The sequence below is a fragment of the Oratosquilla oratoria genome, chromosome 2 (assembly GCF_046742065.1).
Source record: "Oratosquilla oratoria isolate Oo_2021 chromosome 2, ASM4674206v1, whole genome shotgun sequence".
In the NCBI taxonomy this organism is placed as follows: Eukaryota; Metazoa; Arthropoda; class Malacostraca; order Stomatopoda; family Squillidae; genus Oratosquilla; species Oratosquilla oratoria.
Genome location: NC_134778.1, coordinates 74,673,508 through 74,697,774, shown reverse-complemented (window position 1 = coordinate 74,697,774; position 24,267 = coordinate 74,673,508). Strand labels below are relative to the sequence as shown.

Genomic DNA, 24,267 nt, shown 5'->3' with positions numbered 1-24,267 from the left:
GTTTTGAGAGTGTTGGTGCCAGTTTTGTAATTGCTCTTTGTATTCTTTCAAGTTTTTTTATACATTTTTTTGTACTTGGTGACCATATCGTTGCTGCATATTCCAATCTTGGTCTTATCAGGGTGATTAGGATTTTCTTCACCATTTCTTCATCCAGGTATGTAAATGCAACTTTGATTGTTCTTATTAAATTATAAGTTTCTCCAAAAATCTTATTTATATGTTTCTCAGGTGACATATTATTCATAACAATGACTCCCAGGTCCTTCTCATTTTCTACTTTTTTTATTCCTTCTTCTCCCAATTTATATGCTCCTGTTATTCTGTTTTTGCTTTTTCCAAATTCCATTATACTACACTTTTTTGTATTGAACTCCATCTCCCACTTCTTACTCCATTCCTGTACTATATTTAGATCTCTCTGTAGTGATTCACAATTTTCTTCAGTTTTCACTCATTTCAGTAGTTTTGCATCATCTGCAAAGAAGCTCATATAGCTTTCAATTCCTTCATCCATATCATTAATATAAATAGCAAACATTATTGGGGCCAGAACTGTTCCCTGCGGAACACCTCTTATTATTTCATCCCATTTTGAGTGCTGGTTTCTTATCACTACTCTCATTTTTCTTTCTTGCAAAAAGTCTTCCATCCAATTTAGTAGTTTGCCCTGTATTCCTCCTTCAGTTTCTAATTTCTTAAGCAACTTCTTATGTGGTACTTTGTCAAAAGCTTTCTTTAGGTCTAGAAATGCACAGTCCGCCCATCCATCTCTTTCTTGTATTATATCTATTAGCCTTGAATAGAAACATATTAAATTGGTGACGCATGATCGTCCTTGTCTGAATCCAAATTGCCTTGGATTTAACACTTTGTTTTTTTCTAAATATTTTACCCATCTACTTTTGATAATTCTTTCACAAATTTTTGCTATTGTACTTGTTAGAGAGACTGGTCTATAGTTTGTAGGTTCTTCTTTATTTCCTCCTTTATATATAGGTACTATATTTGCTTTTTTCCAATCTTCAGGAACTTTTCCTTCTTTCAAGGAACTGTTTAGTATGCTATGTATTTTGTCTGCCAGTTCATTCCTGCATTCTTTCAGAATCCAGTTTGCTATATCATCTGGTCCATGCAATTTTCTGACATCAAGATTACTCAAGTGTGTCAATATTTCATTCTTTGTTACTTCTATTTCTTCCATAGGGGGGACTTTCTCTTTCCATTCAATCTCTTCAGGTTGTATGTTCTCCCTTGTAAACACTGATTTAAAATGTTTGTTCATAATTTCCGCCATTTCCATTTCCTCAGTGTATTCAACTCCCTCCTGTCTTAATTTCTCCAAGTCTTGTTTGTTTTTCAGTTTATTGTTTACAAATCTGTAGAATAGTTTTGGTTGATCTTTACACTTTTCTATGACATCTTTTTCATATTTTCTCTTTTCCTCTCTGCACGTTTGTACATATTCATTTCTATAACCGGTATATATTTTCCATTTTTCAGGTCTTCTGTCTTTTTTCCATCTGGTCCAGGCTTTGTCTCTTTTGTCTTTTAACTCCTTACAACTTTTGTTGTACCAGCATTTTACATATTCTTTTTCTTGTTTTTGTCTTGGGACATACTTTTCCACTCCTTTTTTGTAAATTTTTGTCAAAATATTCCATTTCTCTTCCACTGTTGTTTCTTCTTTGTATATTTCTTCCCAGTTTTCTTGTTGAAAGAATTCTCTTATTTTATCAAAGTTTGTTTTTTCATACATCATTCTTCCTTTTCTATATTGTTCATTTCTTTTCATATATTTTTCTTCATTAAGTTCCAGTTCAATCAATATGTGGTCACTTTTACTTATTGGTGTTTTATATTCAATCTTGTCCACTATTCTAGGTTCAGATGTAATTATTAAGTCTAGTCTCGATGGTTCTTCTTCATTTCTATACCTGGTGTTCTCCTGTATCCATTGTGTCATTGTATGGTCAGTAATCATCTCAAGTAGAGCGTTTCCCCATGAGCCGTCTCCACCCTTTACTGTCATTTCTTCCCAGCAGATTTCTTTGCAATTAAAGTCACCCATTATAACTATTCTTCCTCCATCTTCCATTATTTTATTTAATGTTATCTTTGTGTCCTCTAACATACTTTTATGTTCACTCTCCTCCCATGAGGCTGTTTTCGGAGGCACATAATTTATCACAAATTTTCTGCTCTTCTTATCTCTATCTTCCACTTCTATCATAATCATCTCTACTGTATTCTTTCCATATATGACACCCTTCACGTTTATATCCTTCTTAGTCAGGAACATAACTCCACCCCCTTGCTTTTTCTCTCTGTTTTTAATCCAATAATTATATGCATCATGTCCTACACTGTTGGGTGGTAGTGGGCCTTTTAATTTTGTTTCTACAATTCCCATTATGTCCGGTTCTTTTTCTTTCAAATAATCATTCAGCTCATTCAATCCTGTTATTAATCCATCTATATTTGTGTAAGACACTCTTAGTTTTCTGTCACTTCCATTGTGTTCTCTGTTTCCCTTTTGTTTTTCTCTTGTACGTCGAACTGCCTTAGTTTCATATTCACTACTCTCCAATAGAATCTCTCTTTCTCTGACTCCGTTCAGTTCTCGTTTTTTTTCTTAGCTTCAAGTCTTTTCTGCTTTTCTTCCTCTCTTTCCTCTTTATTCATTTCCCTTTTTATCCATACCTTTTTATATTGTTCACTTGTTGCTAGTTTCCTCGTTTTGGATAAGATATTCTCTGCCGTCGTTTGTGACCTGAATTTAATCTTAATTGGTCTGGTCTTATCTGTACTATACTTTCCGAGCCTGAATTTTTCCTCAATTTCCTTCATAATTTCTGGTTCATCTTCCTGAACTAATTTTAGTAAACTGCTTACTTTTTCATTTTCCTCATTGGTTCTTGAGGTTCTATCTGGGTTATGTTTCTCTTCCATTCCTAATATAATTATACATTTCTTTTTGTCAGCTAAGTCTCTTACTATATTCTCCTTCTGTCTCATCACTTTAATAACTGAGTCTTCAGTTTGTTCTCTCATTTGCTGTTTAATTATATCAGTAAATGCAACTTTACTGTTTTCTTTTATCGACTTCCATCCCTCTCTGTTTTCTTTACTATTCCTCTTCAATTCCTCATTCTCCACCTTTACTTCTTTTAACTGTCTTTTCAGGTTTTCTATTTCATCAGTTAAGTTTTTGTTCGCCTTCTCTAGTTCTTCCAATTTTTCAACCCTTTGTAGAATGTTGTTAACATGACCGAACCTACGCTCCAAGTCCTCGATCATCTTATCGACCTTCTCTTCTAGTCTTGTCAGTCGGGGGGGGTTGTGTCCCCCCCACCCTCTTTAAATCCCTGGAAAATATTCTCATCACTTTCTACTGTATTGCTCTTATCTATACTTCTAATCTTTACATTTTTATTAGACATTTCATCGTCGCTCAGCTGATCGGGGGGTCGTTTGTTTACCTTTCGCCTGTCTGCCTGGGCCAAGTCTACTCCTTCCTCATTTCCTTCCATTTCCCTCAGTAATCCCTCCCCTTCTCCTCTTTCCCTGCTTTTCTACTACCCCACGAGCAATTTCCCCCCACCCTGTAAATACAATAGGCACTTCTCTTTGCGTTGGGATCCACAAAACTTCAATTTTCTTCAGAACGTCTTCTAAGCTGTCCGTTCATTGAAGTGTGTGTGTGTTTGTGTATGTATACACCCGCGCGCGCGAGTGTGTGTATTTGTGTGTGAGCGTTTGTGTGTGTGCATTTAAGTGTGTGTGTGTGTGTGTGTGTGTCTGTGTGCATTTGTGTGTGTGTGTGCGCTTGTGTACATGTATGTGTGTGTGTTTCTGTATGTATACGCGCGTGCGTGAGTTTGTGTATTTGTGTGTGCGTGTTTGTGTGTGTGCGTTTAAGTATGTGGGGAGTGGAAGGGTTGTGGAGTGATGGTGACGGAGGCGGGGAGTGGCGGAGTTGCTTTATTGTGTTCGTCAGGATAGTGGAAGATATATGTATGGAATAATTCTTGTTCTCTGTTACGTATAAGGTATGTACGTCAACACGAAAAAAAAAATTGTGTTCCATCCACAACTTGAGACTGATGGAGAGAGAGAGAGGGGGAGGAAGGCACAGGACACACACACACACACACACAAAGTATGTCAACACGAAATATATTTCTGATAAATCTGGATTATCCGAAAAATCGGCTTATCCGAAAGAGGCTTCCCCCTTTCGTTTCGGATAATCGGGGTTTTACTGTATTATGATTTTTCTTGTGATTGTGTCATTCCTTCCCCTCCTCCCACCCAGTACTGAAATGAAATATTCAGATGTTGATCAGAAATGTGTAAAGCATGCCTACCTTTTGATATGAAAGTTTAAAGGACATTCCTACTGATATTATTACATTAAGTCGCATTTGCTTTATCACTCCTCCTCCTCCTCCTCCTCCTCCTCCTCCTCCTTCCAGTATAGGGGAAAGGGCTTTTGATGTTTTTACTAGACTGCTTGCTATACACCTACATCATACATATATACATACATATACTAAAAGGCCTTTTCCAATTTTTAACCTTTAGCACTTGATGATGCTGACATTGGCGTCATGAAAAGCATGTGGATATACGAGGATGCTGGCATCAGTGTCCTGATTACAATTATTTTGTAGTTGTAGCTGAGTGACCCACATATTCTGTGAACAGTAATGGTAAATAATAATAATAGATTTATTTGGCAAAGAATCAATATACATGAAGTGCAGATAATGACAAGAACACGTAGTTCGAAGTAATAATTGCAATTGCCGAGGATAACACAGGCTTGATTGCTTTTTCTGTGGCTGTCAACATTCAGGGTGAAAAAGAATGAGTATTTGATGTAACTTTATATTTTATAACGTGTGTATTGTGATGCATCATTGTACATCAGGTAATCTAATACTTTGTGTAAACATTCATCTCATATTGAAGAGGGTAATGGGACTGGTCTAGTTTAGGTACACCCACCCTTCACCCATCCCATATCCATCCAACACCCATTGTTGTCCATTCTATCTTTCTATATCTTGCTTTCTAACTTGCTATATAGTGGAGGTTTTATGGCTTATGTATTTCTCACTCTTTGGTTGCAGAACAATTTGCTACTGTTTTAAGAGAACAGCAAGATGCTAGAAGAGATCGTGAGCAACAGCGTATCAGGCTCCTCAATGCAGATCCTTTTGACATGGAAGCACAGAAGATGATTGCCAGTGAAATACAGCAGGAGGTGAGTCCAGAAAACCTTAAGTGGAGAGAGAACATGCCCATTCCCCCATATTTATTTATTTATTTATTTATTTATTTATTTATTTATTTTTTTTCTTCTTCTTTTCTTGGCTCCTTGTGGAGGGAGGGTTTTCTTTTCCCCCATCACAGGGGGTTCAAAGCAGTCAATATTGCCCCAGATATCTCTTTCAGGAGACCCACAGCTCCCAGGTGACCAACAATGGCCACTGGATAAACCCAGAAGTCACTCACAGAGGAGATTTTGTTTCTGTCTGGTTGGAATTAGATAGGGGCAATATAGGATGAGGTCCAAATCAGTGCATATATACTTGGTCATGGTAGAATTACATCATAAATATACCAACAGCATTTTCCCCCTTACAAGGAAGGTAGCCAAAGTCAAAGGCATTAATCCACTCCCACCCATTTCATCCCCACATACTCCACTCCCATTCACCACCCCCTCCCTCCCTCTTTTCTTGGCTCCTGGATGGTGGGTCATCGCTGCCCTGGGTCAGATGCAGTGTAGCAAGACACAACACATCCACAGTGAGGCTGCTTCATTTAATTGGTGACTCCCTCCCTCTCCATCTCCATCTCCTCATTCAGAAAAAGAGAATACGGGGAGAAATCCCTTCGAGTTGCATAAAAATATTATGCACACATACTCCCTCCCCCATCCCCCACCCACTCCCTTCTATGCATCACAGCATCATCCAAACATAACCATTTTTCACTCACCCTTATCTTCTGTCTTCTCCCTTCCTTCCTCAACAGACATTACCCTCTTTCCCAATGCCCCTTTTACCTCATCCATCCATCTCATCTTTGGTCACCCCCTCATGTTCACTCCATCCACCTCTACCTTCCACACCTCTTTTACTAACTTTTCTTCACTCATTCTTTCTGTGTGTCCAAACCAACCCAATACTCTTTCATCAACTCTATCTCCCAACTCCCTTTCCACCCTTGCTCTCCTCCTCACCTTGTTTCTCACTATCCAACCTAGTAATCCTTACCATATTTCTAGGGTATTTCATCTCAAACACATTTAAACTCTTCCTCTCTTACGTTCCATGTTTCTGCCCCATGCAGTGCTGTCAGCAAAATCGCACCTTCATACAATCTCCTCTTAGCATTCATTCCCAAATGTCTATTTCTCATTACACCTTTTAATCCTCAAGGTATTTACTTGCTTCTCTCAATTTACATTCTACCTCCACCTCCACTCCATTTCCTGCCACATTTGCACCCAATTATCTAAAACTATCCAATTCCTCCAGTCTCTCTCCCTTAATATTCGCTTCCAATTTGGTGCCATCCTCTCCCCTTGTACATCTCATCACCTTACTTTTACCCTCATTTATCTTCAACTTCCTTCTTTCCCACACCTTTCCTAACTTCATCACTAACTTACTTAATCCCTCCTCTGATCTTGCTACAGGCAGTGTCATCAGCAAACAGCAACTGGCTTATCTCCTATTTTCCTCCATTTTCTTAAATCATCTCCAATCCCTGGCCCATTAGCCTAGTATTTACCTCTCGCACCACCCTATCCATGTGTAAATTGAACAGCCAAGGTGACATAACACATCCCTGGCAAAGTCCCACCTTTACTTAAAATCACTCACTCTCTCCATTTCTAATTCTAACACAGGCACTGGTACTCATGTGAAAGACATAACTATTGGGCATGACCTAACCTACAAATGAAAAAAGTCCTTTAACATTAGCCAAGACAAAAATTTTAAGGTTGTCCATCTTTAGAAAGGATTAAGGGGGCCGTTGTGATGAATTTCCGGGAAAAAAATGAATTATTCGAAGAAAAAAAATTCCCTGTCATCTAGTGGCCTTTGGCAAGCCAGTCCTGAAATATTTCCGCGAAATACCAAAAAATAAAGGAGTTATGACTATTTTTCCGACCCCCTCCCCACTTCCCAGTACACCTTCGCTGTACACATGTTCGCAATAAAAATGGCACAAATGCGATGTATTTTGTTATTCACTAATAAAGACTAGCTGGAAACTTGTCCTACACGTGGGGAAAGCACTTCGCACTCGTGAGTAAACTGAGAGAATTATTGTGAGTAGGTGAAGAAAGCGAATTGTCGCTCCTTGGAGAACTTTTATTTACTTTTATTTGAAGCTATAATCATTTCAAGAATGCCTAAACATTCGAAGATGAAATGTGCGTTTCATGAAAGAGCTAAGATACTGAAATTATTGAGAAAGAGTGTACTTCTGCCTCGGTTATTACTGGAGATGACTCATAGCAGTGCTGCTGGGCGCACCCAGGCTCGCTACACTGACCGCGCATTATAGCACTCCTCTACCCCTCCATATCCTCTTTTCTCAAGTGATGTCACCGCAAACATCGAGCATGCGTGACGTACCATCACATGCCTCTTCAAATGAAACGCTCCGAGTGCTTTTCGTCACAAGAGTGACTGTCATTGATCATATCTTTGGAAGGACACATAATCTTCTTTCTCACTTGCTTGGAGTCAATCCCATCATTACAAAAGCACTTGAGGAACAAGACAAAGACACAGAATGGAAAGGGACACAAAGGACCAGAAAGAGGAAGAGAAAACTATCATTCAGCTACGATTTCCAGCCGGGAGCTTTCTAGTAAGCGAACCTGGCGACAATGAGGGAGGTGGTCCCTCCTGAAACCCTTGCCTTCTGAGCTGCTAATACCTCGTAAAAGGGGGGACCAGGTACCAGCTACACTTTATAATCATGTGAATGGCATAGAATGCATGAAGATTGGCACAGAGAAAAAAAACCTAAATGAAATATATAAAAAATGCAGGGAAATGTATTTTGAACTTCAAAGCTCAATATCTCAAAACTACACTTTTCTCTACATTTTTTCTATCTCCTCCATAACTACTTGGCCGATTTTAATGGGGTTTGGATCATTTGAAAGCTGAATAAATTTGCAAACTTTTTATCATGGGGTTTTTAATTTTTTTGTGATAGAAGTCGATATATTGTATTTTATGTAAAAAAAAAAAAAAAATTCTTTCTCCTAAACTAAGAGGAAATTCCAAAAACTGTAGGACAATTTTTTAGGTATTGCTATAGAGCATTTGTGGTATTTTTTTCAGCATGCTCAGTCAATGGATAAATGAGGAGATAGAAAGTTTGTAATTTAAAAAAATATATATATATTAATAACTTCATTGTTTTTCAACCAAATGATATGAAAATTGGTGGTGAACATCTCAGTATATGTATATATAACATATTAAAAATTCGCAAAATTCCGATCATAATTGACGAAGTTTGTTCTCGAGCACGACGGCCCCCTTAATTGAAACAACCTCCATCCCATTAATCAAGAAGCTGATGCCATGTTCATCAAAATTGCTTGTGAAAGCTGTTATCATACAGAATGGGTGAAGTGGTTTACAGTAGCAGGTATGGGAATGTTTATCTGTTCCCAAGTTCCCTATTTCTTTTTGCTTTGCCCCTCCGTGCCTCAGTGCAAACCAGAGGGCCTCCCACAGGATTGTTTTAATATAGTATTCCTTGGTTACAGAACATCAATGCAAATATGGAGGCAGCTATGGAATACAACCCAGAGAGCTTTGGTACTGTCTGTATGCTTTACATCAATTGCAAAGTCAATGGACATAATGTCAAAGCCTTCATTGATTCAGGTGAGTTTCTCCAGGAGTTGAGGTAGTGAGCATCACATTCTTTATCGATGGTGCCAGGAATGAGAGAATGAGGTAGATGTTGGAACAGGAGCATGGATGAGGTGAGTGAAGTTTATAAGCACCTGTGATGAGGATGTTGAACAAGTGAAAATGTGTGTGAATGAGAGAATGTTGGAGAAGAATGTATACATTAAAGCGACTAACTGTTCCATGAAAGGAGTGTTTTGGGGGGATGAATTAGTTGTGTTGCTGGAAGAACAATGAGATGCAATTTTCACATGGATTAAGTCAGTAGGAGTGAAGGCGGTGATTGTTTGAATATAGTTGTTGAATTTCCCATAAAGGCATTGAGACCCAAAGGACAAGTAGAATAGAAACAAGGTAAAACTTTAGAAGTGATCACTTGTGTGTTATCCATTTTTCCCCAGTAATAATACCATTTCACACAGACAGGATTTTGATACATTTGTGCAGAAATTATTTTTGCATCTCTACACTAATTATATACACATCATTTGTTTATATACATTTATTTTGTATTTGTGCCAGTTACCTGCATCCCCTCTGTGTTTTCAGGTGCACAGACGACCATTATGTCACAAGCGTGCGCAGAGCGCTGCAACATCATGCGGCTGGTGGACCACCGATGGGCTGGTGTTGCCAAGGGAGTTGGCACCCAACGCATTATCGGCCGTGTTCACCTGGGGCAGATCCAGATTGAGGAGGATTTCCTCACATCATCCTTTAGCATCCTTGAGGAGCAGTCTATGGACATGTTGCTAGGCCTTGATATGCTCAAACGCCACCAGGTGAGATGTGAGTGAGGGGTGACTCCTACAAACACCAGAACTCGTTGTGGAAAGAGAGCTTTGTAATAATGTCTTTTCTTCCCCCACTCCCTCCCTCCTTCTATACCTCCCTGCCCACCTTCCTTTCCCCTTCCCTTCACTTCTGCCCAGCCCACCTTCTTCTCTTTCCCTTTCCTCCCTCCCTCCCTGTCTACCTCCTCTAGCTCTCTCTCTCTCTCTCTCTCTCTCTCTCTCTTTCTCCTCCCTTACTTCCCCTTCCCTCCCTCCCTCCCTGCCTACCTCTTTCACTCCCCCTGCACACCTCCTTCCCCTCTTCCCTCCCTCCCTGCCTCTCCCTCCCTCTCCCTCCTTACCTACATCTTTCTCTTTTTCTCTCTCTCTCTCTCTTCTCTCCCCTCTACCTCCATTTTTCCCTTCCTCTCACCTTCCCTCACACCTCACCTTCCCACTCTCCACTCTCTATTACCATTCCTTTCCTAAGTTTTCCTTCTTTTAATCTTAAATGAAGGAGGTACATATCATGAATAAAGAGCTGTAAAACAGAACAACAATCCATAAGCTCTTACAGTATAACTATTACTTTTGTTCCTGTGAACTGAGTGAATTATAAAATTTTGTTTCACAGATGTGTATCGACCTAAAGGAAAACAAATTGAAGATCGGTACATCAGGCAAGGAGACTAGGTTCCTGTCAGAGAGTGAGTTACCCGAGTGTGCACGCCTGACGAACCGAAGTGAGGAGGACATGGTCAGGCAGTCCGAGATGATGGCTCGGGAAGCTGAGGACAAAGCCTTGGCTGAGGTCTTAGCCCGTAGTGCAAAAGAAAAAGCTGGCGGTGGTAGTGGTGATGCGTTACAAGGTAGGATTCGTCCTTGATCTGGGTTTGGGTTATTTAGTCAAGTAGTCGTGGAGAAAGGGTCAGGTTAGTGGTCCTCAAACTTATTTGGGGTCCTGTCACCTTGGCTCTCAGGTTACATAATTCCTAGAATGGAGTAAATGTGTGGTTTGTGGTGAAGGTGGGGGTGCATCTGGGTTGTGAAATGTCACGATGTTTGCTCACCATTTATATGAAAGGTGGTGGGGCAGGTAAATGCGAGGGAAGTGGGCTGGGGTTGGGAGCTTGGTGAAAGTAGAATGAAGTGGGAGGGGAGCCAGTTGTTATTTGTAGATGTCACTAGCTAGCAGGAGAAGTAGAACAGTTGTCAATTGTCAGCTTTCCTTATGTGAATATGTATAGTAATGACGGTCATGAAGTGTGAAAAAGATCTTGGGTCTGGTCCAGACAGTGACAGCTCTAGATGGAAGTGAGGGAGTTGATAGACTGAAGAGTAGTGGTGAAATGATTCTTTCTGATGACCATATCATGGGATCACTGCATGCAGGTGATATTATTATTGTTCCTCACCACATTGAAGGGGTTGATGGTTCATGTGCCACTTTCATTGCTTGATCTGATGAATGAACCAGTTTCAGCAATGCTTTCATGATATTCAAACAATTTTGATAGATATCTGTTCTCATTGCTTGTATGCTCCTCCATGATGACTCCTGTTTATATCCTCAGGAGCTGCAGGCACATCTTTCAATCCAGCTGCAGGTTTTCCTTTTCAAAGAGCGTCAGCAAGTGGTGGGAGTAGCACGGCTTCATCTGATGTTGTGATGGCTGCACCTCCACCCCCTAAACCCAACTTCTCAGAATCAGACATCCAGGAGATTGTGAACATAGGTTTCACCAGACAGGAAGCGATAGATGAACTCAGACAGCAGAACGGCAACAAGACGCAGGCGATAGCGGCCCTATTTGCACGTTCCTTCAAGATGTAACGATACACCAGTCATTAGAGATGACATCTACTGCCCTTTTGCTGTGTTCATCAGGATAGGGGAGAAAGGCCAATAGGGGATGTGCACAGAGATTTGGACCCATTGTGCTGTGGATTGGGACGAGAAGCGAGCATGTGAAATCATGACGTACTGAAATCAGAAAGTTCATGATGCATTGAATATTGGTTGCTTGAGCAGTGGGTCACAAAAGTGACAGTATACAACTTCCACTGTGTGGAAGATAACGAGAAGTTCAGTGGGTAAGCTGTGGCGCTGGGAGTGATAATTATGCATTGATAAGTTGTATATTAAAAGTTACAGTGATAATGAAATAAGTTTCATAGCATCCATTGGTAACTTCAGGAGGTCAGTTTATCCTCCACCTTTGGTGGATAGTGCCAAGTTAGATGCAAGAAAGTTCAAGGAAAATAAATTCAAACATGCCACCTGGGTGCCACTTTTCAACACCCATCCAAGAATTTTTCCAGAGTTTAGGATCAAGTTCTGAGATCTGCAACCACAAAAGATGGATGATTATGGAGAGGAAGAAGACAATATTTATATGCTATCATTATCCACATTGGCAGTTGAGCCGAGAATTCATGGTAGTCCAGTTAATGTTGGGCAGCCCACCTGAGGCTGTGAAAGTCACTATTTAGATGTAGCTGCTGAGAAAGAATTTATTTTATTTTTTAGTTACATGATTCATAAATCAGCTCATTGCCCCAGGTCTCCTGCAAGAGACCCAAGACTCCCAAGTAACCAGCAATGGCCACTGGATTGGCCCACAAGTCACTCAAGGGAGAGATTGTGTTGTCTGGGTAAGGCTAGAATGGGGTAGTGTAGGATGTCTTCTGCATCTTCTGTGTAGTGATTGCATATGAGGCAATTTAATTCTGTGGCCAGGCCTATTCTGTGTTGGTATCATTTTAAGGCAGGGTGGTGAACTGAATGCATTTATACCAGTGTGGTTCTTCCTTGTCATGTGAGGGAGTTCTTGATAGGGTTGGCTGTAGGTGTCAGGTGGAATATGGAGTTTGGGGGTCAGTCTTGGAGTGCTTGTTTTATGATTGAGTGTGTATGTATTTTTGTAAGGATGTGTTGAGACCTGTAAGTTGTAGAAGTGTAGATATTTGAGTAGCATGTTGCTAGTGTAGTATTTTTTGTTGCGTTTGGTTGGCAATACTTTTCTTTTGTGATAGGATAGATTGCCCATCTTCTTTCTGTGCTGCTCTGTAGGGAGGATCTTAGTTTCTGAGTATATATGATCACTTAGGGTGCTTTTAACGCATCCCATGATTATTCTTAATGCTTTGTTTTGTGTAGTTGTAGGATGTCTTTTGTTTGATTGTAGGAAACTGTACTGTAGAAATGTAGTCAAATGTGATTATTATGAACCGTTTGTATACTGTGATTACAGTTTCTGCTGACCAAAACCTGTGTTTGCTACTGATTTTAGTATGTTTATTTTCTTCACGGTTTACAGTGTTAGGTCCTTGATGTGGGGGCTAAAGAACCTGTGCATATCACAAGTGAGGATTAGGGTTTTAGGCCTTTAGTGCAGAAGAAAAAGTTGGTCATTCAGTTTTAGTATGGGATGTTTCTTTGATTCATGGTTGTCAAGGATGAGCAATGTCACTAATGATATCCGATGGGAAGCTGCCTTTCTATTTTGTCTCAGTCACTTCTAGTGTGTCAAAGTATGTTTGGGTATTCATGTAGTTGCTATATGGCACTGTTATCATAACGTCATCTGCATAGGTGAGGGATTTGATGCTTTGCTCTGGATTTGGAGTTGAGAGGTTACTCATGAAGAACTTAAAGAGTGTAGGTTACAATATTACTCCTTAGGGGAACCCATTGTACATTCTTTTGGACCTAGATAGTTGGTTGTTCTGGGATACATCACCTTAAGCCAATTAAAAAGTTTGTTAGCCATTTCTTGTCGTTGTTGTGAATATCAGTCTCCATGATCTTTGATAGGATATGTCTAGGGACTGTATCAAATGCCTTATTTGTGTCTGTTGCCACCATTACTGGTGATGGTGTCTTGTTAAATCCCTGTAGTACTTGTTGAGTGATATTTTTGTGAGTAGTGTGCTGGTGGAGTGGCCCTCATTGAGTCCATATTGGTTAAGGGAGGTGGGCAGTTGTGTTTGATTCTTTCCAAGAAGCCTTTCTGTCGGTTTGGATAAGGTTGACAGGAAGAAAATTGGGTGGTGTATAGAATGATGGATTTTTGTATGATTTGCTTGGTTTTAAGATGGAGACAATGTGTGCCCTTTTCCGGATTCCCTACCTCCTCCTGGAGGTGCATCCCCAAAGAGCTGGTACCTGGTCACTGGAACAGGCCCAGAAAATCAGTTACATGATATAGATATAAACACAGAAAAAGGTGCTATGCTCATTTTTGTTTCTTACACAGATTTTCTAATACTTTTTCAACAAAGGCAAATAGCATAAGATTTATATATACACACATGTGTGTATGTATGTATATTATGGTAAATATATATATTATTGATGAACTGATGATGTGAAATAACCCCACATATTTTGCACCCTCGGCATGTTGTCCTGCAATCACACAAGGTGGGATAATGATACACAATCTTGATAATAAAATTAAATCCATCACCTAATTGTAAAATAGTACTTATAAATGCACAATAGGCATTGCATGTGTACACCTGACCTCAAAGGGCCCAACACAAAACAGCTATGTCTTTTAGGGCGGGGTCAATTTACTGTTGCTGGCATAGCACACACAGATTGTCATACATCGCTAACAGAGTAACTATGAAATATATATGAGATACTAGAGACTACCTAACTTGTTAGTTAATACTTGTAATGGGTTACCAGTGGTCACATTTCCTTGGCCACCTACCAATGTCACCAAGGCATTTATTAAAAAGAATTTATTCCTTACTGTAAGCTTACATAGGAAAGACCAGCACTATATCAGGTTTATAATGCTCCAATAATGGTAGGATTCGATTCAGAATACTCTGTTCCAATCCTCTAACTAACAGCAGTCCAGTGCCATACTAGCTGTGATAATTACAAAGCTGTGCCACTTCATGGAAATAGTTTTGATTACTGCAACACCAAATATGAATTGCCACAATGCTAAACTTTAGTTGCTACAACAGTGTATTCCTCCATTCGTAAACAAAACAGGCAATATCGGAGGACAAAATTGGTAATTTCATTCTTCATATGGTCTCAATGATGTGAATTCTTTCTACTGCTAGAATCGGTAAACACTGGCTTGCTCCACTGCATATTCTACCAATGCCCTGATTCACATGTGTTGCACCTTGTTACATTGTCTGGGCAACCAGAATAACTTGTACCATGTCCCTGGTAATCACAGGTGGCACAATACTAAGGCTAACTAATTGTCAGATCCTTTAGTTGAACTAGATGAGTTAGTGATGACACATTTTGCCCAGCTAGACACTGTTAGCTGATGCAGCAGCAGGTATCATCTGTTCAGCTTTCAGTTGTAAACATTCAAAAACTTTGCTTGAAATAGCACATTTGATAAAGTGAAATCAGCATCCTGCAGGATTTTTTCCCGCAACTATCCGGTTGAAGATGTGACAATCCTCATTGGAGCCACAATTCCAACGAGATGCCAGGCTTCTCAGAACAGCAACATAAGCAGGCATTGTTTTATGAGGTACAGTGAGTCCTTGTTATATGGTACATATGCATTCCTGAAAACCTTACCACAAATTGAAATTACCGTATACCAAACCCAAGTTTTGACTTATGGCAGACGTACCTTCTCCCTGCTCTTTCCGCTTCAAAATATCTAATTTTACCTCCAAAACATGAGTGGATACCGTAACTGTGAATTTTTTTTACCGTAAATAGAATCAAGGTCAGTAATTACCAAATACCGTATAAAGAGGACTCACTGTAGCTGTTTCTGCCTTATGAAAACAACTGTTCTGTAATCATGCTGGGTTATGGAGTAAAAAGAATGTAGGTAAACATCTTTTGATGTACACATAATCATCCTTACTCTTGTGTTTGGCTGACACAGGCAAGAATTGATAGACGTGAGCCTTGGCTCCTACATAGTGTAACAGTAGTTTGCTATGTTCCACTGAAAAGGCTTTTCCACAAATGATAGCAATATTATTTTCAGAATATTACCAGTCCACCCAAACTACAGTAGAATTACTTGATTGATCCACAATCTTTTTACTTATGCTCCTCAAAACAAAAAATCCAAGTCACACAGACATCTTATCCCCAAACAGGATAGATTACATAGGAAATACTAATGATATAACTGGTTTGTAATGCTGCAACAAAATGCACTGCAGAAGACTTAATATCTGATCCTGAAACCAACACAAATACCAGCACCATATTGCCTGTGAGAACCACACTGTGATATCACCTCAGAAATGAATTGAAGCACTACATCACTAAATCCAAATTGCCATAACACTAAATTTGAATTGCTGCAACACTACACACATATTTTGAATGTTATGTTGCCATGTACAGAGAGTGAAGGTCAACATCCTCAGGCATCCTATACCTGTCATGAATCATAGTTTGAGATCCTGCAACTCTCTACACCTCATCTCTCTTCTAAGAAGAGCATAATAAGATCTCAAGGCAAGACTCAGGGATTGGACATGTGGAGGAGAAATACCAATTGCTGCCCCACTGCCTCCACATGGTGTTATCCAGGACCCACACCCACCTGGGAGTTGAGTGAGGTAGTGACTGAGACTGACAGTATATTCAGTCACTATCAAAATTATGTCTCACTATCTAACAATACCTTCATTCTTCCACTTAACACCTGAAAGCCCCTTGGTAATGGTGTACAGTGTTAGGGGCAGAAGTGATCTCTGGAGGCCCCAAATCACAATCCACATTGGAGGTTGTACAGGCCCAATAGTTTTGTAATGGGATAGAGGCACTAAGTTCAGCAATAACCTGTGCTAGTGAGCAGCCCTTTTTAGGATCCAGCCACTCGACCTCTAATGGCTCCCCTACCCTAACCAGGTTGGGGAACCACCCCTAGTAAGGTAATCCAAAATGTGGTAAGATTAACATTGAATAAGGTAATCCAAAATGTGGTAAGATTAACATTGAATAAGGTAATCCAAAATGTGGTAAGATTAACATTGAATAAGGTAATCCAAAATGTGGTAAGATTAACATTGAATAAGGTAATCCAAAATGTGGTAAGATTAACATTGACAAATCAATAATAGGGAGAGTAACAGCTCTCCCAAAATCAAAGTCCTTGTATTACATCCTTGTCCTGCCGAATGACACTTCCTTGTGAATGGAACTAAGATCTCCCCTGCTAAACCCGAGAACTATCAGTGGTATCAGTGGTGTGTCTGCTTACCATTCTCATAAAGGGAAATAGTTGCCATCACTGATATTATTGAGAAGCATTAGTACCAAAATCAACAACTGCAACTCTGACCCCACTAAGCAGGATTACTTTCTTGAATCTACCCATCCCCACCAGCCATCAATTTGACCTGTACTAAGGCAAAATTGACCTAACTTGGACTATCTAAGATTTTTTTATCCTGAAATCCACTAACAATGAGTTTGCAAAATAAAAAAGAATACTCCTGAAAGTATATGATGACTTCGAAAGGATAATTATGAAAACTCCCTGCAAAATGTGTCTAAGGAGAACCCCAAGTGGTAGAACTAGAACCAAGAACTCAGCATGACAAAATCAGGACCCCAATGACGGGCAGACCTGAGCCCAGACAACACGTGCATCATCCAATACCATTATGAAAATAGTCCATATACCACCATTGGAAAACCACACAAAACAATAACTGGAAAGGATAATAAGGTAACACAAGTATATCTGGTTAAGAAAACTAAACACAATCATGCTTTCAATCAACCCCAGCCTACAATTAAACTAATTGTACATTACTTAGTATATGACAAAGAAATACTACCCACATCATCACCACAGTTTCAATTGCTAGTATTTTGGACACTAGATAGTGCTGTAATCAGTCTGAAGGCACCTTGCTCAGTCCTTGCACATGGTACCACCAATGCTCAAACCTAGCCAATGTGCGAAGTGTGACCAAGACCACCTTACATTGTCAACACCATCACTTGCGACACTAGAACTGATTCAACCCTTCACTGTCTCCCCACCAGAATCACGAACCCTACAAACAACTCGCAGTTAGAGTAGACACCATGTGAAGATTGAACCTTTATTGAATGTACAAACTTTCACTTGAAGCCTTTTCAAGTACATTGCTTCAACAAGTAAAACATTGTACATTTAATAATGATTCCATCCTTACATGCTGTGTAGACCATTCTGTCAGCAATTGCCATTTTAAATCGACTTGCAATCGTTTCCAGCCACCCCAAGAAAATGCCGTTCTTCAGATGTAATGAAATTCATCAAGTCCACCAAACCAGCAAATTCTCTGCCCCAGAAACACCATTAAACCATCGCCTCCTCAAGCAACCAAATCAAATCGCCCCTCTACAATACCAATGGGTATGCACAGCCTTAACTGCAGGTGGAAGAAGAAATATACCTTGTTTCAATGTCGACTACCAGGGGCAATCGCAGGAATTATTGTGAGTGGCTGGCAAAATTAGAGATATACATATATATTTAATAGTATAGAGTTATATCGAAATTAACACTTCAAATTGGCCGCAGAGGCATATATTTACATTGTCTACGTGAGTATGTTTTGTCTCATCAATCATACACTGATATTCTATTACTTAAATTAAAAATCTAACAAAATTATACATGACGACTGGCAAAGTTTCAAATACCCTGGAGCAACAGCCCCTCCTTGCCCCCCCCCCCAACCTCTGGACATATATGTCAACCACACACCCCAACACCAAATCTTATACAAGCCTCTTGCACCTCTGTAAATTTTTAAAAGTGCACACCTACACGATGTAGCAATAGAAAATAAATTATTAATTTTGTAAATTATAATACATCAACGTAATATACGATTTTATTGGCGGAAATCAATAACAAAAAAGTTGCTAAAACCGATTTATTAACGAGGTTGCGGCGGTTGAATGATCCGCCATGTTTGTTTTGACATGTCCAGGTTGAAGAAATGAAAGAATGATAAATTCGTCTATTCTAACCTAACTAATTTACGTAACCTAACCTATATTTAGTAATTCGGAACCTCAAATTCTAATGATCATCCGGGTCGTCGTCGTCGTCACGGATGGTGACGGCTTGATTATTTTTGTACCCCGGGCAAACAGACGACGGCAGAACCCCGTGTTCTCTCATAAAGTCCAAGGAAGCCCTATTGTCTTTGTAACAACCCTCATTAACGTCACCTGGAGTTGGAGAACACCCGGTCCACAACGTGAAAGCCATCGTCTGACAGTGACTGGACTGGACAGACGACAACATGGCGTCTTGACCGTATCCTAGCGGCTTTGTTCGTTAGTAAATTTGCTTATAGCAATTTTTTTTAATCTATTTCCAGCCCAAGGGGCATTGGGAAAGAGGGAAATGTCTGTTGAGGAAGGACGGGAGAGGACAGCAGATAGGGGTGAATGGAGAAGAGTTGTGTATGGATGATATGATGCTTGAGAGAGTATGTATGAGAAATAAATTGACGCAGCCCGTAGGGATTTCTCCCCGTCTTCTCATGCAGGGATGACCCGTCATCCAAGAGGTGCCAAGATAAGAGGGAGGGGACGGAACGGGTGGGAGTGGTTTCTATGCCTTTGTCTTTTGGCTACCTCCCGTGTAAGGGGAAAAAGCCTTTGGTATATGATGTATGTATTTCCGCCAAGAAAATCGCATATTACGTTCATGTATTATAATTTACAAAATTGATATTTAAATTTCTAATGTTATATCGCGTAGGTGTGCACAACTAGAAATACACTCACCTCCCAATCCCCCCCACCTGACTGGCCATGAGTCACAGCCACTATCAGACTACACCACATTCCAAGATACCAACCATTCACAGAAGTGAAATATCACACCTCCCTTTCCAATTGTAAGACAACTTTTTATAAGTCATCTTGATATAAGAGAATCAAGACTTTTAAAAGCAAGCTGAAGACTTATCTGTTTTCTGTATGTTGTGACCAGGAAGACTTGGTTGTTAATGAAAAATTCGTTCTGATTTGTGCTACATGTGTACCGTTTTGTAAGCATGGAGGGGCAAGGTGATGCACATACTGTATAGTGGGGCGGCAATTCTGGTCTGGACATGCCGCCCACAAGGCTGACAAAATTATTATAATATAGAAATATGTCAAAAGAGCCCTAAACATTTTACCGTATTATACGATTTTTTTTTTTTTTTTTCCGGCAGAATATGAATTTTTTTCCTTTATCCTTTCAGCAATAGGGACATTAAATACCATTTCTAAAATACGTTTAATTATTTCGCAAGCCAATAGCTATAATAGTAAGAAATTGTGGAAATTGGAAGTGGTGATGGAGCGTCACTGAGAACTTTGCCCCGGGACGGACCTTGTAAGGCGCCATATTGACGGAGCGGGAACCTGGTAAATAATGAAATAAATAAAAATAAATAAATAAAAAATTCCAAGCCCAGACAATGTACACTATAACATGATACAACATCTGCATCCAACTGCAACATCCTTTACAATAAACCTCTTTAATTGAATGTGGATATAAGGCATCCAACCACCTGAAGAGAATCTATCGTCATACTTTGAAACCCAACCAAAGCAAAAACAAAAATTCCCTAAATTATTGCGCGCGCACTAACTCATACACACACTCTCGGTTGTGGATTGGTAAAGCACTGGCCTCACAAGCCAGAGAAACGGGGTTCGATTCCCCGGTCGGGCGGAGATAAGTTGGGTTTGTCTCCTTTCACGTGTAGCCCCTGTTCACCTAGCAGCGAGTAGGTACGGGACGTTAGTCAAGGAGTTGTGACCTTGCTGTCCCGGTGTGTGGTGTGTGAGTGGTCTCAGACCTACCCAGAGATCGGCTAATAAGGAGCTCTGAGCTCACTGCCGTAGGGTGGTGTCTGGCTGTCTCGACAGAGACTGCAGCAGATCCGAGGTGAATACACACACACACGGCTTGATGGCGCAGTGGTAGCGATCGCGGCTGCCACTACGGCGGTCCGAGTTCGAATCCCGCCCAGGGCTGAAATAATTTCAATATCGCTGCGCTACGAGCCATTACTCCAACTCTCGTGGGTGGAGAGTTGGGGATGTATGTGCGTGTGAGGTCACAGCATTAGCCATAGATCGGTTTTATATGAGTTCTAAGCTCTCTTCCGGGAGGGAGATAGCTGTCGATCACGAGTCCAACGCGTGATCTATGACCATGGTGAATCACACAGGGCATGGAAGCTTTACTAATACAACAAACAGTTACTATCTCCCCTCAGCAAGTGACCCCTCATTCGGGAGGGGAGTAGCTACCGATCACGAGTCCAACACGTGATCTAAGACAATTGCACATACACACATGGGCACACACATACAAGATTACACACAAACATGCACACACACTCGCACGCACACATGCACGTACACACGCACGCGCACACATGCAAAAACATGCACGCATGCACAAACACACGCACGCATGCACAGACACACGCATGCGTGCGCGCTCAAACACAAAATTAGACATGTACATGCACACACGCACACACACACACACACACACACATAGATGCAATAATTTGTGGAATATATTGAAAGAAGAAACAGTGCAAGCAGAGATCATATTAGGTGAAAACGTTCTTAGGAAATGGGAGACAGACGGGTCATGCCAGCGTAGATCCAGTGCTCTCTGTGTTTCAATTAGGTAAATGTAAATAAGTAAATACACGGTTTGCAGAATTGATGTGGTTGGCACGACGTAAAGTCTACTGTATGTATACATACATATATATATATGTGTGTATATATATATATACATATATATATATGTATATATATGTGTATATATATATATATATATATATTATGTATGTGTACACACACGTATGTGTGTGTGTGTAATACATATACCAAAGGCTTTTTCACCATTACAAGGGAGGTAGCCAAAAAAAAAAAAGGGCATAAAAACCATTCCCACCCATTCCATCCCTAATTCACTCCACCCCCCTCCACCCTCCCTCTTATCTTGGCACCTCCTGGATGACGGGTCATCCCTGCATCTTGTCCACTGCCCTGGGTCAGAAACAGTGTTGCAAGACACAGCACATCCACAGCAAGGCCGCTTCATTAAATCGGCGACCCCCCTCTCCGTGCCCCCCCCATGCAGAAAAGGAAAAGATCGGGGAGAAATCCCTTCAGGCTGCGTCAAGTTTTTCTCACACATACTACCTCGCCCCCCCCATCCCCCCACCCATTCCACCTCATGTATCACAACAACATCCATATGCAACCATTCTCCATCCACCCCTGTCTTCTGTCCTCTCCCGTCCTTCCTCAACAGACATTCCCCTCTTCCACCTCATCCTAGGTCGCCCCTTTATGTTCACTCCTTCCACATCTGCCTTCCACACCTCTTTTAATAGTCTTTATTCACTCATTCTTTCCATGTGTCCAATCCATCCCAATACTCTTTCATCCACCCTATCTCCCAACTCCCTTACTATGTGTGTAGTACAAATATATGTAATATACTTACGTATATTCGTAGGTGAGGAGTCTACGTCAAGAGGCGGTGAGTAGCTTCGACCGTGACGTCACCTTTGCCTTATGCACTTTGACTCTCTGGGGAAGGATAACAGTCACTGCTGGGAATAATCGGATAGAACTGTGGGACTCAAACCCACACGTGAGCGAATGCGAGCCCAGCACGCTTCCGATGACGCCACCAGCTTAAGAGAAGAAGAAAAGACAGAGAAGAGTTTGTGCAAATTTGATCTTTTAATGTTTCGAGCGTTTTTTGTTTGTTTTTTTCGAACGATGTCTTTCTCGAGAATATGAATGAATAAGAAAGTAAATACAAATACAAATATAAATAAATGAATAAATAGACAAGTAAATAAATAAGTAGTGTAAACGTAATATTTATCTTTTGAGTAATTTCGCTATTCCGTCTGCCTTCGTCTCCCGTGTCCACAGCCTTGGGTCGACCTCCACTGACCCAGGCTGACCCCGCTCCTGCCCAGGGAAGGTTTATAATTAGGTCACAGCTTGACTTATTTGATAATTATTGGGCAAAAACAGCTTCCCACCGATTCAACATTATGCCTACGATCTGTATCGATATGTGTATGTATATCTGTATGTGTATATATATATATATATATATGTGTGTGTGTATGTGTATATGTGTGTGTGTGCGTATGTGTATGCGTGTAAATATATATATATATATATATATATATATATATATATATATATTTTTTCTTTCTTTTTTTTTCTTTGTCAACGCTGAATGATAAGCGTTGACGATATTCCCCACATGTGTTGTCAATTACTGACTATTACGTATTACGACGCTGGAGGGCCATTCTGGTGAAAAGGCTCGCGAAGGGAACCAATATGGCGACCGCAGATTGCCGCTCGTCCGGAAAACCTTAGAATCCTTTGGGGGGGCCGCAAAGGAAGCAGGGCAGGTATTCCCTATACTGAACTACTACAGATTACTGGAAAAATTCCAAATGCTGGAAAAATTCCGAATACTGGAAAACTTCCAAATACTGGAAAACTTCCAAACACTGGAAAACTTCCGATTTTATTGGAAATTTTTCAAATAGTGGAAAACGCTGAATACTGACAACTCCGAATACTGGAAACTTCCGAACACTGGAGAACCTCCGAACACTGATAACTTCCACATCAGAACGGAATGCCTCAAAAGGAAGTTTCCGCCAGCGCGGAAGATCGTGAGCCGCATTGGTCCGGAAGGCGTCCGTCCGGGTCTTGGCCGCGATCGGAGCTCGGCCCCGGTCTGGCTGTGCAGATGTAGACGTACATATATGTGTTTATGGGTGTGTGTGTGTGTATAATGATGTGTGTATATGGGTGTATTCATGTATACACTTGCACGCACACGCGCGTGTGTGGGTGTGTGTATGTGTGGGTGGGTGTACGAGTATGTGTGTGTGTGTGTACGAGTGTGTATTCACTTGGTCTTTTGGATCACGTGTTCGACTCGTGATCGACAGCTATTTCCCTCCTGGAAGAGAGCTCAGAGCTCGTAGGTCCGATCTATGGGTAATGCTATGACCTTTCACACACACACACCCCCAACTCCCCGCCCACGAGAGTCAGAGTAACGACCCGAAGCGCAGCTGTACCGAAATTAATTTCGGCCCTGGGCAGGATTCGAACCAATCACTACGCGCACCACCATGCTAGGTGTATGTGTGTGTGTGTGTTGCCAGGTTTTATTTGATTAATTATTTAATAATTTTCTATATAGTCATCAAATTGTATATCTATTTGTTTGTGTTTCTCTATTCATTTATTCATTCATCAATCAATCGAACGATCCAAAACATTTACACAACAAACCACTGTGATGGGAAGCAGGCAGCCTCCAATCGAACAGCCCCGACACTGATTTTGCAACAAGAGAAATCTGAGAGTAAATATCACTACGATATGAAGGAAGTAGCTCCACATTTGCAAGGAAGGATGGAAGAAGAAAAAGAGAGAGAGGAGGGAGGCCAATGCTTGGCGCGGCCCA

The 24,267-nt window shown here is 40.6% G+C and overlaps 1 protein-coding gene across 7 annotated transcripts in view; it reads left to right on the top strand.

Moving 5' to 3' along the window:
* rngo (DNA damage inducible 1 homolog rngo) overlaps nt 1-14,101 on the top strand; it is a 99,235-nt gene extending 85,134 nt beyond the window's left edge. For 6 of the 7 annotated variants that reach the window (XM_076210870.1, XM_076210879.1, XM_076210862.1 and 3 more), the window contains 5 exons: nt 5,139-5,272; nt 8,819-8,939; nt 9,516-9,748; nt 10,374-10,608; nt 11,314-14,101. In XM_076210870.1, coding sequence (XP_076066985.1) covers nt 5,139-5,272; nt 8,819-8,939; nt 9,516-9,748; nt 10,374-10,608; nt 11,314-11,573 — 983 coding nt within the window. In that variant the 3' untranslated portion in view covers nt 11,574-14,101. The remainder of the gene's footprint in view (nt 1-5,138; nt 5,273-8,818; nt 8,940-9,515; nt 9,749-10,373; nt 10,609-11,313) is intronic. The other variant, XM_076210858.1, reaches the window with a different exon arrangement.
* Nucleotides 14,102-24,267: the final 10,166 nt, after the last annotated feature.